The sequence below is a fragment of the Solea senegalensis genome, linkage group LG1 (genome assembly GCF_019176455.1).
Source record: "Solea senegalensis isolate Sse05_10M linkage group LG1, IFAPA_SoseM_1, whole genome shotgun sequence".
NCBI classification, from domain to species: domain Eukaryota; kingdom Metazoa; phylum Chordata; class Actinopteri; order Pleuronectiformes; family Soleidae; genus Solea; species Solea senegalensis.
Genome location: NC_058021.1, coordinates 22,340,875 through 22,358,320, shown reverse-complemented (window position 1 = coordinate 22,358,320; position 17,446 = coordinate 22,340,875). Strand labels below are relative to the sequence as shown.

At 40.7% G+C, this 17,446-nt stretch overlaps 1 protein-coding gene and 1 long non-coding RNA gene across 2 annotated transcripts; both read right to left on the bottom strand.

Annotated features, from left to right (window-relative positions):
- Window positions 1-894: 894 nt before the first annotated feature.
- On the bottom strand, window positions 895-1,692 carry LOC122779170. The gene is made up of 3 exons (XR_006361520.1): window positions 1,410-1,692; window positions 1,234-1,336; window positions 895-1,140 (listed from the first exon to the last, which is right to left on the bottom strand). It is a non-coding gene; the product is annotated as an uncharacterized LOC122779170 (long non-coding RNA).
- A 5,300-nt stretch (window positions 1,693-6,992) lies between these two features.
- Window positions 6,993-16,183, bottom strand: LOC122781678 (major facilitator superfamily domain-containing protein 12-like). The gene is made up of 12 exons (XM_044046014.1): window positions 16,152-16,183; window positions 15,593-15,917; window positions 14,558-14,677; window positions 13,608-13,818; window positions 13,409-13,523; window positions 12,650-12,871; window positions 12,044-12,136; window positions 11,858-11,950; window positions 11,601-11,771; window positions 10,575-10,669; window positions 10,099-10,229; window positions 6,993-8,885 (listed from the first exon to the last, which is right to left on the bottom strand). The coding sequence occupies exons 2-12, from the start codon at window positions 15,738-15,740 to the stop codon at window positions 8,722-8,724; spliced, it is 1,563 nt and encodes a 520-aa protein (XP_043901949.1). The 5' UTR covers window positions 15,741-15,917; window positions 16,152-16,183; the 3' UTR covers window positions 6,993-8,721.
- Window positions 16,184-17,446: the final 1,263 nt, after the last annotated feature.

The window sequence follows — 17,446 nt, the reverse complement described above, 5'->3', positions numbered from 1 at the left end:
GCTAGGAGCTGCGTAGCCTGGTGAGTTAGGTACGATCTGACATTTGCACATCTTTTCAAAATTTTAGTCATTAAACTGGTTTATTCAGTGAGCTGATGGCTGTGGGGAAGAAACTGCCTCTGACTCTGGTGCTATTGTGTTTTTAGCAGCTCTGTCACGTGGCGACACTTCAAAGAGTTGGTGACCGGAGGTGGGAGGTTCCTCCAGGGAACAGCCGGTGATCTTTCCTGCAGACCTTATGGCCTTGTTATGGACATGAAGTCTCTGTTGTGCTTTCTTTTTATTGTTTTGTTGACCAGTAGAGGTCCTCAGAGACATCTGCAGCCTTTCCACACAGAGGGACAGCGTCTGTGTCTCACTTTCTACTGAAGCCCTAACCCTGTATTGTGCCTACTTTGTTTTTACAAAACTACTGAAAATAATGAGATAAAACTCAAAATATAATGATTTGTATTACATTATATTACTATTATTATTTGACTTAGCTTATTTATACATATACACTATATATATATTTACATATACATATATATATATATATATATATATATATATATATATATATATATATATATATATATATATATATATATATATATATATATAAATATATATATTTACCCAAGTGAGAATTATTGGCCTCAACAGTTGAGACATTAATGGGATAAAGGGCAAAATATGATTATTTTTATTATATTATTACTTTACTATAGTTGATCCCTTGTGGCGCCGCACTCAGTCGCATCGGCTCTGATCAACCCTCCATCTGACCTCAACGTTTCGTTGTGCAATACCAGTTGTTGTTGTATAATGACAAATAAAAATGCTTGCTTGTGTTTTCATTTATTATTTATTTCTTTTTTCTGAAGTCTCATTGATAACAAGTCTCACCTTTTTTAGGCGCGTGTGGTCTGATTTGATTCATAAACCACATTATATCACACAGCAGGTCTCATACAAACAAATGTTTAAACACGACATGCAGATGTATGACCAAATATTGTAACACAAAAATCCCATCCAATATTTTTTTATTCCATCTTCATTTGAGCTGCACAAGAATCCAGAATCCTCCACGACATCTGATTCCAGGTGAGTCGCATTGTAGCACGGATGAATTAGCCCCACATGTAGCAACATCTAGTGTTAAAAACAGTGTTAAAACATTCATATCATCACACTATACAAACAAATACATGTAAACAATATTAGAATTGCTGCAACTCAACTTACACTTTGCCAGAAGGACAATAGGAAAACCTTGTTGACCTTGTTTCATAAATGCCACACCTGGATTTACATATTCCAGGTCTTCGGCAAGCCTCAGTCTCTGCAACTAAAGTCAAGTTTTTTGATTTGTTTGCACAAAAAATCCTTCAGTCTGTACATTATGTATCTGTTAGACTCACCATAAAGCAGCAGGAGAATGACGAGAACCATGATGGCCACGCGACAGAGAGACATTCTCGCTTCTGGAAAGTGTTGCTGAGTGATGATGAGACGTTCATGGGAGTTCGTCTTATTTAACAGCTCAACCCGGGACGAGGGGAGGGGTTAAACGGGCGAGAGGAGGGACTTTATGTCCAATGTATGTCTAAATTTTAATAAGTCACAGTTGACCTTTGTTTAACCCTTAAACACCTGAGCCTCACAATGTCAGAAAAAAGTGATTTTTGACAAATAACTTTGAACATCAGGCAGTTAAAGTGTAAAAATAGTGTAATAACCCATCAACTATTTAAAATGAAGAGAAACAAAAAATGGAAATTGATTTTAATGATAAATTAGAATTTTGAACAGTATAAAACATATATACAATAAAAAAATTTGAAAACTATGTACAGGCTTTTTTTCCTAACTGTCTCTCTGGTGACAAAGACGCTGATTCGCCAGCTTCCTGCAAAAGCGCGAGTGAAATGACCGTAAAATAACCGCATGTTTGGCTTCAACGTGCAACGTCTCAGCTTTTCCGAAGCCGTTGGGATTTTTTTCCCAACAGCACAAACTGTCATGTGATGACAGAAATGCAAAGTGCACTTGTGCAAACATGTCATTGGCGATACGCTTGCATTAAAGGGTTAAACTCTGTTTAACATCACCTTTCTCATTAGTTTTAGTTTGTTATTTAGTTTTGACTTTTTGTTTTTTTAAATGAGTTTGTTTTAATTAGTTTTAGTGTTTGGGATTTGCCATAAAAAGTACTTTGTGTGTGTGTGTGTGTGTGTGTCATAAAACCCCAACAAACGATGCCATTTAAAACAACCATCCCTGAATCAAATAGAAAAGTCTACAAGAAAGTAGCCTGAAGTGCAAACTGTGCACTGTCGTGCTGAGGTTGGATGCAGTTAGTGTGAAAGGTAAAAATCAAAGACAAACAGGAATATAACATAAATAACAATAATAACAATAATAATAATAATACACATATTGTGTTTAACTTGCACAGCTTTATGTCCCACTTTGTAAACAAAAACAAATTTAATTTTTTTTAAATTATGAATGATAATACAACCTTTTTGAAATAAAAAAAATTATAGTTTCACTTAGTCAGCATTCTTTTTCTCATAGTTTTTAATTTTATTTCAGTTAACAAATATTGTTATTGTTTTTATTTTAGTTTTCGTTAACTATAATAACCCTGTTCGCATTAAGGCCTGTATTACGTACTTTATTATATCTCTCTTTTTTCACTCTCCTTTAATGACCTCCTTATAACTTTTATATTCTGTTGCAAGTTTCACATCTGACTGTTGATGAAGTTCATTGAATGGATTTTGTGGCTTTGCACTTTGACATAATCGTAGCAGTGGGATTTAATGCTATTCTTGAGACTGAAAAGCAAACTAAAATCATGAAGACTATTAGGACTGTGGTGCGTCCCCATTCGTAGTGATTTATTAGGTTATGTTCCAAATCGGGACAAATGCCCTAAGGTTAAAAAAACAAGATTGACAGTGGTTTGGTGTCTGTGCCTGAGGACACTGAGAGCAACCAGGCTAAACAACACTTTTTATGGCAGGACCATTAACATGCTAAACAAAGAAAAGAACCATGAGTGTTTGTGACTTGTGTGTTTGCTTAGTTTTATACTCACTCACTCTTCTAGCACTTGAGGGTCACTGGTGCCAATCCTAGCTGACATACAGCGAAAGGCGAGGGTCACACCCTGGACAGCTGACAAGTCCATCAGAGACAAACAATCATTCACTTTCAACACCTACAGTCCTTTAGATTTGCCTAATCCCCAAATCTGTATGTTTTTTGGGGACTGTGGGGGGAAACCGGAGAACCCGCAGAAAACCCACTCACACATCTTGCATCTAGAACAGCTTCCACTCTTGATTTTCAAATGTTTCTTTGTGAATTTGTGTCCATTCATTTCATTGTGTAGAGCACTGACGAGGTGAGGCACTATGATGTGAAAGGTCATGATGTCTTCTGATTGAACCTTCCATTTTTTTAGACACAGTAGTGAGTTTTCCTTTACCTTTGTTAACCAGTTTCGGTGTGTACCTTCCGCCTTCCTCAGAATTGTAACCTGATGTTAGCCGTTGTTACGGCGGCGTGATCTTCCTGTCAGCTTTGACGGCTTGATCGCGCCTCCCGGGCTGTCTGGTTGAAAAAGCAGACGAGGAAAATTCAGAAAATCAGCATCAAATTTCAGATCACTGAAAGAACAGAACCATGTCATGAATTGGGAAGAGACCCAGAGTCAATCACGCACAAGAACACCAACACCCACAAAATAATAAGAAATAAGAAAATGTAAACCTCAAACTAATGCCGTGAAGTTGGAAGCATAGCATTTATCCAAATTGTCTTGGTCTGCTGACGCGTGAAGATTGTCCTTCATTGAATTCAACACTTAATACTTTGGTCCATATATAGCACTTTTCCATTATTCAGCTCTAGATCTAGTCGACTTGGTTTGAGTATCAGTCACGTTGCTTCCCATTACTTCATAGTACGTCCTCAACATGCTGCGACGTTGTTTTTATCTGAATCCTCATCTGAAGTCAGTCTGCACCATCGTCGATGCGTTTGATTTTTGTGTCAACCAGTGGCCACTCTCTCTGACCAATCAGGGGACGGCAGTCCGTCGAAGTCACATTTTAGTCCATGGATGGCACCAGGTTACAGGTACTGTCAGTCATGGACGAGAGTCCAGCTAGAAATGTATAATGAAAAGACGTCTTCATGGATTCTTTATATGCCCAACTTTTTGATTACTCTTAGAAAATTCATGAAACAAAAGCAGGGAAAGGAACATCTCTCTGTGTTAAAGGAAGGACAACAAACCTTTTCCTGACCTGCTGAAGAAGTTCATTAGTTCAAGGAACAATAAAACCAGTAGATTTTACATAATCCTTTCAACAAACAGACAAAAAAAACAAAAACAAAAAAGCAACGAAAGCTCCTAAGAGAAGGTGAAAAACAAACTTCTCTTCTCCTCATCCAGTCCTGTGGTGTTTTTTGGGCACTGAGGAGGAGGCACATTCAGTGTCCAAAAAAATGGACACAGATGGACGCAGTTTGGGCTTTTTAGTTGCATGAAAAGAGACAGAGATGTGTGAGGATTTAAATGACATGAACCTGAAACCTGTGAGTCAACAAACACAGTAATGTGCATCATGTCGGCTAAACCAGTGATTCTCTGGCACTGGGTCGGGTCATTTTTGGGGTTCCCAAACACATTTTCCCAACCTTTTAGTTGGGATTTGTGTATATACGTTTAAATATAGTTTACCTCTCTTGGAGATGGATTTGTTTACCGAGTGTTTGTGTTCCATACTCGGCAGTCAGATCCAGAGAAGCCGCTCCTGGCCTCCACCTCACAATGTCGTTCATTCTCCATGCGGCCTGTTTTGACCTCGGAGAGGGTCTCCCAGTTGGCACGGTCGATGTTGTGGCGAAGGAGAGTGGACTTCAGTTGGTCGCAAAATCGGGATCTTGTGCCGGATTCAAGTTGTGAGAACAGGATATGGCGAAGGACATTCTTCTGACGCGTCCTGTCCAGCGGAGACAATGTCATGCCATCGTGGTCTCGTTGGTTCTGGCACGAATAGCCTTCGCGTGGGTTTGTCTACGGTGGATCGCTCTCCAGCGGCACCATTGGTGATGGAGACATGCTAGTTCTGGTTGGGGTGCTTCAAGTCCACCTTAAACCACGCCAGCCCGCCTGGTTCTGCTCTCATCCACCAGTTGCAAAACAACTGCCGTTAGAGACTGTGTTCCAGAAACGGCTGTAAATAGGTCACGACGTTACGCACAGACGTGTTTCCTGCAGTTAGTATCTTTTAAAAAGTGACAGACAATTGAAGTAGGACATTAAATATGATATATACATCAATTATAATTGTACAGGTTTTTCCACGTTGGCCTCCTCACTTATTTTTCACTTGTGGATCATGGGTCAAACTTATTTCCTTGAAAGTAGAGTTGAAGTTGGTTTTTTGATTATTTTTATTTTTAAATCAAGCTCCTGTAATGTTTTTTTTTTGTTTTTTAAAGGGTTTAAGGTTATTTTGGACTCCAGGAATAGGATGAAATTCAATGTTATGTCTTGAGACTGTATATCGAAGAACAGCTGTAACTGTGTGCTTTGTTACTGAACTTAAGTACAAAATGCACATATCTGTACGGTACTTTGTTGCTTTATTTCTGGCAACTTGTGCTTTTACACCACTGCATTTCCTCCAACTGTCTTTGTTACTCGTATTCTACTACATAAAATCGGTAGTAAATATACTAAATAAATGAGGTACTATGAGCGACAAAAGATATCGACACTCTCTGCTGCTCTCAGGTCTCTCAGGGGGGCCGTTCCAAAGACCAGGACCAGAATTATGGAAAGGCAGGTCACGCAAACAACAACCTTTCACTCAGCGTAAGATTGTGTTTGTGAAAAGAGCTTTAAAGAAAAACACAACCCTGAACTGGACCCCTGTCGTCACTGTTCTCAAACAGCGTTGGTACAGGAGCTCCCTCTTGTGGCACTAGGAGGAATGTCATAAAACATACATAAAAATAAAAAAGCAAGGTAAACAAGTCAGTATAATGTATTTTTTCAGCCACTGTGGGTGGAGCTAAAGAGTAGGATTATAAAAATTAATGTTTCGTAACTGCATGAACATGAGCTTTGATGATGGAGTCAGTCTCACGCAGACATCAGTTTCAGGGATTATATTCCCATGGTGCCTGAAGTGAACAACTGGAGGAGAAAAAGGTGCTGTGACTGTTTCTACAAAACATTCTTATATATATATATATGTACATACAGTCCTCTTTAAGGACTGTTTGAGCAAAGGGCCATGTGGTCTCCATCCAAGATGCATGTGACTCCTGAAAACTCCAGCCTGAAAAAACCCATGTACTGAAGTTGCCCAATGAAGGCCTTGTTGTTGCCCAAATTTTAGTGTGCATTGCTTTTTGTCATAAAACCACACAATGAATAAATCAATCAATCACACACGCAGTTTGCAGTAGAGCACCTGTGTGTGACCCAGCACCACGTTCACCTTGGTATCTTCTCATCTTTCCATAAAAATCTGTTGTTAACATTTAAAGTGGTGCTGCTGACAAACACAATCTGCTGTTTGATTAGAGCGACCAGTCAAACAGGAAACTCTCTGTCTGCCTCTTCCTCCTCCTCCTGTTGTTGTTGTTAATATGTCACTCTCACCTGATAAAGGTGTTTCATAACGTCACATGACATTCACTGGATCATGTGATTGACAGGTGAGTCTCTCTCTCTCTCTCTCCTCTTCATGTGTGTTCACTGAGGCAGAAGACAGCTGCTGAAAGTCTGTAAACCACTCACACCAAAGTCCCTCCACAGAGAAAATCAGTGAGTAGTCGATCCACCGCTGTGCCTCCATATGTAAAGTTCAAATGTGTTATTTTGCGACTTCTGTCACACCAGTAACACAAACTGACCACACGGGGCAGCAGTGAACAAGCACCCAAGTAAAGTCACACACGGACAAGAGGGGCTGATTTCACGCAAGTCCCTTTATGAAAGACGTTGTCATGACGACGACAACAACAACAACAACACAGAATCAAATCATGAAAAACAAAACCCCAGCGCACATGAGATGGAAAAACTAACCAGGTTTGGTAAAACACTGTAAACAAAACCTCGATTAATTGAGAAAACAATCGACAGATAATATGAGTTAGTTGCAGCCTGGTGTCTGTTGTGATCCTCTACCCGTCATTCCCTTATATCCACATTCACTAAAGCACACATAATTAGTAATGTTGGTGTTGATCCCTTTAAAGTTTGGTTGTATCAAGCTTTGATTATATGTAATTATATAAAAATACTTTGCATTCATCATCATATTCCATACAATTTAAACAGATACAATAATAAAAAAACACCGAATGATAAATTGATCCATGTTTTCCCAGAAACGCACCAAGTTTTTTTTCTGTGCAGCCGCAAAGCCGCGAGGCTGCAGTGACTCAGCAGCAGCAGCAGCAGCAGCAGCAGCAGAGAAACGCTGACTGTGCCGATCAGTCACACTCGAGTGTAAAGGTCTGTTTTTTTAAGTGCCACCAGTGCGTTGCAACAAGGCCTTCCTCCTCCTCCTCCTCCTCCTCCTCATGGCAGTCCAGCTGTGAAGCTCATGGTCATTTGTCATGTGACCACTGAAGGTCTGTGCGTATGTGAACATAGTGGTTTATACTTGTGCGTAGTTTCTTGTCCCATAATTTTAAAATGGTCCTTTTTTTCTTCTCATTTCCTGACTCCGAAGTCGCTCATCATCATCATCACCATCATCCTCATCACATGTCTCTCTGTCATGTGACCCTGGAGCCTTCTACCATCATTTCCCACTGATATACTAAAAACAGCTGTAACAGATAATCAATAAGTAGCCGTTTTAATCATAAATATGTCAAATGTGCGTGTTTTTTGGGGCGTTCCATTCACACAGTGTCAAAACTGGGACTCACCATTCGTGAGATGTGACAATATTGGACTTTTTTTGCTTGGTAGTGAAATTGACATAATATTTTATATGTTCAGCAAATGTAGATAATCATGTGAAAAATAAATGTATATGTTGTTTAAAACTAGTTGGTGAGGGCGCCCATTTAAAAGTCAAGGAGCATCTTATTCTAGCATCTTATTCTGCCTAATGTTTTATGGCACGTTTCCACCAGCTTGACTTGACTCAACTCGGCATTACGGCTAAGGTGTGTTTCCACTTGCATAGTACCTTGTACCAGGTGCTTTTTTTTAAGTACCTGCTCTGGCAAGGTTCCAAGTGAGCTGAGGCGATACAATGCCAGACTGCCGCAGTTTCATGCAGCCGTGCAGTGATGACTCCGCCCACACTGAGTAGTTACTTTTTTTGTAGTGGAAAACCAACTTAAACCTAACCCGTGGCGTGCTGTGGCGAGGTGACCATAGGTGGAAAAGGGACTTTAGTCTGTTTGCCAACATGAAAAAATAAAGTTGTAGTGACTCGGTAACATTTATCAAGTTTTGTGAGATCAAAATTGCTGAAATACTGTAGTGTGTTAGTCTTAAAATAATATGTGGAGCAAAAACATGTTCCTGTCAGTGACCCTCTGACCCCTGCACTGACATGAGGGTTATTTAATCTGGAGTTTGGTCCCTGGGTTCTTCATGGAGGATGGGATTAACATCGTAATAAACCTTAGCGTCTAATCCTCTGTGCCTCTCACTGATATTCTCCTGATTCCTCAGATTATCTGTGCCATCATTAAAAAAAGTGTATTTTTTGGGGGGGGGGAATGATGGGAAAACAAGGGCCGGGTATAAATGTGAGAGGAGGAGGAGGACAGAGCAGGGGCGGAGTTATTAGTTGATGCTGGCAGCTGATTATCAGTGACATCTGATACACCACCTACACACACACACACACACACACACACACACACACAGAAGACATTTTATAATCAGTACTCAGACACAAATGAGAAGCAGCTATGAGTTTAACTTACATATATGTATATACAGCATATATATGTACACACTAGGGTTGCAACGGTCAGGCTCGTATTGCGGTTTTTGGTCACGGTTTGGTTCAGTTTTTACTTTTTGGAGAAGGAAAAACATTTGAAATCTTCACAAAAAAACATTTTCTATTCATACATGATGACTCTGAAATGCTCATGAAGGTCTGTGTTTATGGTTTCAAAGAAAACAAAATACTTCTACCGACATTCAGTCTTTAGTGGCTTTACCTGAACTCATCTCAGCTTTTTCTTATTTCCTTGTGTTTGTCGTTATATTTCGTGGTAAAGTGAACTAAAGTTCAAACCCTTTCCTTGTTCCTGCCATGGAGATGCCAGGCTGATGCCAGCGTACATGTTATGACATTGTTGTTACTGTGAGCAGACTGTCAGTGCCACAGAGGACATTAGGAAGCAGGCTGGAGCCGTGGGTGAAGGAGATTCACGGTAATTTATCACTTATCTTTATATTTATTACAATTTAACACTATCACAAAACTGGAGAAAACAGAGGGTTTTTCTGTCCATTAAGTTTGTTTTAAATGTTTGTTTTTAAAATTGCCGAAAAAGGTGGCAACGTTTGACTATAATTAGCGGAATAACTGTGTGCAACGTGATGTCGTAGACAGTTTCACATGAATCCTTCATTTCTTCATAACAGAAACTGAAGCGATGGGGGAGGGAGAGAGAGAGGGAGTGTTTTTTTTCCTTTTTGATTAATCTAAAAAATAAACTACAGATTAATTGATTATCAAAATAATTGTTAGTTGCAGCCCTAAAAGGAACCACACATGACGGTCCCTCAAATGTTTTATTTACTCATCCACTCGCTTCCGTTTCGTTTCTGTCTGCCCTAACGTTGCGTGACGTGTCACATATCACAACAGTTAATTGGACAGCTCGTGCTGCGTTCATGAACGTGGGAAGTTGCATGTAAACACAGTTGAGCACACAATCCAATCCATGCAGAATTGATTTGCAGATCATACTGTATATACACACATTTAATGTACCGTTATATCACGTTTCACGCATACAAACAGAACTGTGGCTCGCTGCCTGAGCACACACACACTGATTTATTGTTATAGCAGAAGAACTCACGTGGTCTGATCCTGATTGGCCAGATGAAGATGGTGCAGAGGGCCAACGCTGCGACAACAGCCACGCCTCCGGTCACTATGACCATGACATAGTGATAGAACCACACACAGTCTGGACAACACACCACAGTACTGACAGACAGACGGACGGACAGAGAGAGAACAATGAGTCATCAGAACATTTACTTTAACTCAAACCTCTCTCTGACAGTGTATGAGCAGTGTGAACATTACATAGTTACCTCTTTAAGGACCTTTTTCTGTCATAAACACTAACCTTGTTAGGACTAGTTGTCCTCGTGGAGACCAAAACCTAACAAGGCTCCTCATTTCTGAGGAACTGGAATTTCAGGTTAAGTTTAGGCTGTCCAAATTAATTTCAAAATTAATTTAAAGAGCCCCTCTGTCCTGCGTGTGACGTCGCCTTTTGCCCTTTGTCAGCTGAGATTGTGTGTGTGTGTGTGTGTGTGTACTAACTGGCAGGGATGCAGTGCCTGGATGATCATCACTGCCACTCCATTTGCCACCTTGTCGGTGAAACTCATGGCTCCGTAAACAAAGGCTCCGCTTTGCTGCAGTAGAGAGTTTTTAAAAAAAAGGTCCAGTAAGAAACACTTGAGTGTCAGTTATAGTCACAGTCATGACGGCTGATGTGAAATATACTGATATAAATATCATACTGATGACAAGTGACACTGAGTCATACTTTCTGTACGCTGCGTCTGCAGAGAGTCGTGACACAGCCTCACAGGCACGTTATACGGCCATGGATCAGCTCATATCACAGTGACGGTCCACGTCTGTTTCAGTCTAAGTGTCTCACAAAATCCACACTCGAGCTCACATTCCTTTCCAGTAGCTGTGTTTTCACTCTTGTTTTCTTTTAACACAAAGTTGAACGTGCACATATACGAGCGGGAACCAAAGTAGCTGAACGTCACAGTTCTCAGCCACAGGAGAATCTCTCCAATTTCTTTACAGTCATTAAATCGAGTCTTATCGGAAGCCTTTCTTTTAAACTATTTTCTGCTGAAAACGAGTGGCTTGTCTACTGCTGCGTTTAAGTAGAACTTGTGAACTTAGTTACAACATAGGAAGTTGTGTACAGGACATCCTGAACTTTAAATAGCTGAGAGTTCTGACTGTGACTTCTGACGGGAGTGTGGTAAATACTTTCATTAATTTAAATACTTTGATTAATCAGTTTCTTGGTTTCATGGTTTCATGGTTTCTTTTTTTCTCCATAAAACTAGAAAGAAATCTTTAAAACGGAATCATTTTAGTTTGTGGACAAAACAAGACATTTAAGAAACACTGATCAACATTTTTTGGACCAAGCAAATACTCGATCTGGAAAATTATAGGCCGATTAATCGATTTATATAAAGCGTCAAACTTTTCCAACAGATCCTCAAATGCCACTGCTGGACTGGCAGAGAGGGAGCGTTAATATCTGTTTCCCCGACATCTTGTGAGGCACCAAACACACACACACACACTTACAGTCTGGTCGGCGATGAGCTCAGCGGTCATGGAGAGTGATATGACCAGGATGGTGGCCGAGCCGACGCCCAGCAGAGCAGCCGCCCCGTACACCCGCTGATCCATGCGGTCGTCCAGCAGCACCCAGTAGGAGAAGACCATGATCAGCAGCAGGCCCAAGAAGTAGGTCAGCTGGATCAATGAGGAGGGAGAGGCATTAATGTAACACTAACGACAGCAAACGGCAGCGAGCGAGACCAGTTAACACCTTAACTTACACATTTTCCTATCAGTTTGGTGACAGGCTTCATGATGAAGGAGGACAGGAAGCCGCTCAGGTACATGACTAACGGGATTGTTGCTATGAAGTTCTGTGTGTGAGAGAAGAAAGGTAAACATGTTGAGGAACGAAGGAACGTCACACGTGAAAAATAAATGAGTGTGTGTGTGTGTGTGTGTGTTACCTTGGGCAGACCCAGAGTGTTGACGAGATACATTGCGATGTAGGTCTGAGACAGATTCACCATTAATCTGGTGGACATGTAGAGTAAGGCCACCTGCAGAGACACAGTCACAGATACAGCTCATGAGTGACAACTCATCACTAGGGACGGCTTTTTTCACTTCCAGTACCGATACCTGGAGGTTTAGAATTGGCCGATCCTGATCCGATACCGATTTTTTTTTTTTAAATAAACAGTAAATATACTGAATTACTTATTTATTTAATAACTGTGCATCAGTACAGCAATCTTAAATAAACCAATAGCTTCACAAGCTTGATAGACATTCAAAATAAACAGTCAGTTCTTTGTTAATGTCTAGTACAAAAATGATTTTATCATCCAAAACAAAAGCAGCTGAATAAAGCAATAGCTTCTAGATAGAAGTCCCTCATTCACAACGAGATGCATTGTATGTGCAACGCACATGTGAAATGACCTGGGGAGTGTACCACATCCCTTTCAGCTGCTAAATTCAAAAACCCAAACAGAAAAGTTGTTTTCCTGACTGTGCAGTCTGAGGTGGGGTTTCCCTGCAGAATAGAATATGATTACTTTATTACCCACCTGGTAGAATGACGGCTGCTGCAGCCAACACTTCCACTGCAGGAGAGAAGAGGATGCCTTAGGGCGAGGAAGAAGAGGCCTCCGCTCCCCTTCTTCTTCTTCTTCTTCTTCTCCTCCTCCTCCTCCCTCATATCCTGCAGCCTCAGGCCGCGACTCTGTGGTTCCCAAGTGGAAGAAGACGGAGAACAGTGCACCCACGCCCAGCACAATCAGTGCCAGGTTCTGAAATCCCAACATAAAAAGGATTTAACAGAGCATATTGTCATATCGTGAGAATCTGTGATAATTTTTTCCTGGTTTTAAAGACTGTTAGATTTATAAAGAAATACACGGGATTGAAAAGATTCTATTTAAAAAAGTGACTTTTCAATTCAATTTCATTGTTTCTAAAATACAAAAAATTTAAGATCATGTAATACAGATAACAAAGTAGACATTTTATTTACAGTGTATTTACACTGGATTGAGAAGCGCACACATCTCAAAAGAAAACTTTTCACGGGTCCAGCCAGAAAAACAACTTGTGTGCAGCTTTATATCCATATATACTGTACTGCATCTCCTATATCAGGACATAGCCTAAAATATCCAAATATTATCAATAAACCATATGACCCAGAGAGTGACGTTCTCATAGAAACCTACTCTAAACACCTGAACTATTTTCAATAGTTAAAGCCATTATCAAGGATTTATACTTTCAAACACAGTGAGTTGTCGTTTTTTGAACTTAACGAGGTGTCAGAAGATGCTGCTCACCCTGAAGATGGGGATGTCTTGTGGTCCCAGTTCATCATCGCCATTGGCCTGCACATGGAACAGCAGGTAGGCCACGGCGTACACGGTGATGTTGGCGATCACGGTGAACGCGTATCTTTAAAACACACAGAGGACAAATGAACATTGAACTCTTTAGAAATCTCTTCCAGCATAAAAACTGGCAGAAGTGGCTGCATACCTGTATGCAGTGAGCTCTACTTTAGCGTGTTCACATGTGACCAGCTCCGGAATGAGAGACAGGTGGGAGATCTGCGTAGCTGCCCAGCCAAACTGGAAGACAACGATGAACGGAATGAAGTAGATGAGGCTGACCCACTGAGGAGTGTAGAGGTCGCAGCCCAGACACTGATTAAAGATGAAGGCAAAGGACACCAACACGCTCAGCGTGCCTGGATAACGCACACAATCAGAGGAGAAAAGAGGACACACACAACAAATTTAATCATAAATGTCAACATACGGTGAAAAACTACCTTATCTTGGTGGAAAAAGTTCTGCCACTTTCTTCAAAATTCCTACAAAAAAGTAGAGAAAAAGAGAACCAAGAGCAGATTCCTGCTGTGAGGCTGCAGTACCACTGATGCAGAAGGGGGGAAACAGAGAGCAGGACCGTGACTAAACCAGCTCTGTGTTCGTGTACAGAATGTCTTCAAACTGTGGCTAAAATGGCGAAAAACTGTTGTTTCTCTGCGTGTTTAAAGCGCTTAGGCAAATATGTATGAGGACTTTGGCACTTTGGCACTTTGGTGTGTTGATGTGACATTTTGCTGTGGGAGGACATGCACACACAGTCTCTGACTTCCACTGCCACTGCCACTTCCCACAGCCCCCACCCACCCATGGCATTTCCTCAGAGACACCAACAAAAAAATGGTGAAGAACTGTTCCTAAAATAAGGTCTCAGTCTCTTCTCAGTAACAGGGAACTGGTTTGTTTTTTGCAAAAACAGACACTGAGCAAACCTCCGCCCTCGGCAAATGTCATGTACATTTTAAACCACAGGCAGCAGGCAGGCACATTTTCTTGAAGCAATGGCGGAAAACGTCATCGTCAAGGCCTAATTTTGCAGGACATTAATAAACTTAAGTAGAATTCTTTTTTTTTTTTTTAGGTGTGTGTGTCTCTCACCCACGAGGTGCCATGTCTTCCTCTTGCCGTAGTTTCCACAGCCGGGGCTTTTGTCAGACTCGTATCCAACCAGAGGAGTGGAGATGGCATCAGCCACCTGACCAACCAGCAGCAGGAAACCTGCACACACAAATATCCACATTCCTTAATGAAGGACTCTCTTGCCTTGACATTATTCAAATGCTGAGTTTTTCATTTTGGAATTGGGTCCTTAGAGGCCAAAAATGTTTGACTATGGTGATGTGACTTTTATATTATGCATGCGTTCTCTCAAAGCTTACATACTATATATGCATATGGTTTATTATTGAGCTTTACAGTCTTTGGTCACAGGACTTATTTCTTATTGCCGGTGTCAAAGGTAAATCTGAAGAACTGAAGTGGAGGAAAAAGCAGTTCCTGTCCTTTTGACTAGAATATTCTACAAACTACGAACTATCTGGTCCCACACTGGCAATTCCCAAGTGTATTCAAACCAACCTTTATCTTGATTATGTAGAAAATTAATTTACTATTATTGTATAGATAATTTTCTCTCTCATCATCCTCTTCCTCACATAATATTTCACACACTGGTATAGTGACATTAGACTAAGATTAATGTAATACCCTGGTATCTACAGTAGAGCGGTATTTCTGAATCTTCCTCTGGTGGTACACGTACCACAGTTTGAGAACCCAATGGGTCCTAGGTATTATGGCTGAATAATGAATCGATTATTAATCAAATACTAAATTAATCGTCAACTAGTTTGATCAGCGTGTACTTAATCTGTATCGAATTAACTTCAGAAAAAGTAGGACACCTGAAAATTATCCAAAAACCTGAAATATCACACACATATTTTACTTTAGGAAAACAGGGCTGAAACGATTCATCGATTTCTAAATTAATTCATCAAATCAGACATTTGAAAACATGGTTATTTCAATCGTTATTTCAATTTCAAAACAAAGTTTAACCATCCTGTTCAGTTTTAGCTCCAGCCAACTCCAGATGAAACAATCGATTAATCGATGACGTTCGCCACTGACCTGCGTTGGTGTTCTGGAATCCCAGCACTGTGTGGTAGAACACCAGCAGGTACGTGAACCACATAGACGCACACAGGTCGTTGAGGACATGTCCCACTGCGTAGCTGAGCCGCCTGAAGGCAGACAGAGTCCTCTGCGTGTCCGCCATCACAAATCCGTGGACGCGAGGACGCGAGCTAAACTCGGCGAACTCACACACACCGTTGCTTTCACTTCCCTTTTCACCGCTGTGCGTCTCTGTCCGCGTCTCGTAGAAGTGTCACCTCCTGCTTTCTCCGACTGAGACATGTCCACTCACACCGGCGTGTCCTCCGCTCAACATCACCTGACAGTGAGTGGAGACAGGTCAGTCAGGAGGAGCATCAATAAAGGGAGGAACACACAAAAACACACGCCGACACAGAGGCACAGCAGAGCGGACACAAACGGTCTCGTCGCTTCCACACCTGCCTGTTTTTTAAAAGGGACTTTGAAAGAAAACACGTTAAAAATAGGCAAAGTACGGGAACAAATTACGTTAAAAGACGTATATTTAAGAAAAAAATGAATAAATACTCACATGTAAACAATAATAAGATAGATGACGCAGCAAAAACAAAAAAAACTGTCAGAGTCTTGGACCAATCAGAATGCTCCTTTGCTCTTATCGGCCAATAGCTGGAGTCTCGCGAGTTCAGGTTCCTCACGTGACAGCCAAAGATCGTTTGCCTGACAGGAAAGCACTCATCTCGGGGTGAGTAAAACTCTTAACTCTTACTCTGCTGCGTAATGAACAAAGCCAAAAAGCTAAAGAAGTCCTGGCACCAGAATTAACTGAATGAAGGTGCTTTTTTAAAAACATTTTTACTTGCTTAAGTAAAGTTGACATTATAACTTTATACCACTGTTTCAAAAGCAAAAATATACATTAAAGGGCCCCTTTGCACAGCAGCCATTTTAAACACCCAACAGTGTTAAAATGACAATAAATTAAATAATCAAATGAATGACGGTTGTGTTCCATTTAGTTTTCAGAATATCGTCACACTGCCCTGACTTACATGAACTAAATCAACCTACAGTGGTTTTCGTGATAAAAATATTCAGTACATGTAGCAGAGCCCGGAATATTGTTTCTAATAACTTTAAGTCAAAATCAGCAGAGGGACATAACAATATCAAAGGGATATTTGATGTTATTCACAATATAAAAACAAACATTTTGCTGGATTAGTTCTTGTTGTCAGCTGAAGATGTTTTGTCCCAGTGTGACCACGCAGTGATGAAATTACATTACATGTCATTTAGCAGACGCTCTTATCCAAAGCGACTTACAATAAGTGCATTTAAACATTTGGGTACAAATAAGAGCTAGAAGTAAGAGCTTCAAGTAAACCAAACTATTTAGTGCTAGTCATAAGTGCGATGTATACGACTAAGACGTCGTCGTCGTCTTAGTCGAGGTAGAGTCAGAAGAAATGTGTTTTTAGTCGGCGGCGGAAGATGTGGAGGCTTTCCGCTGTCCGGATGTTGATGGGGAGCTCGTTCCACCATTTGGGAGCGAGGACAGTGAACAGTCTCGAGTTCTGCGAATGCCTCTGCGATCCTCTCAGTGAGGGGGCAGCGAGCCGGTTTGCCGATGCAGAGCGAAGTGGGCGGGCTGGGGTGTGAAATAATAATAATAACAATAATAACAATAATAGCATTGATGATTCCCTTAAATAAAGATCAGGTTTTATTTTGTTTGTTTCCTTTTTTAATGGCATTATCTGACTTTCCATCCTCAAAACCCAAAGAGGGAAAAACAAAACAAAACACAAAACATCAGAAAATTAAAAATACAAGTTATTTTGTTTTGTTTTTAAAAAAATTACA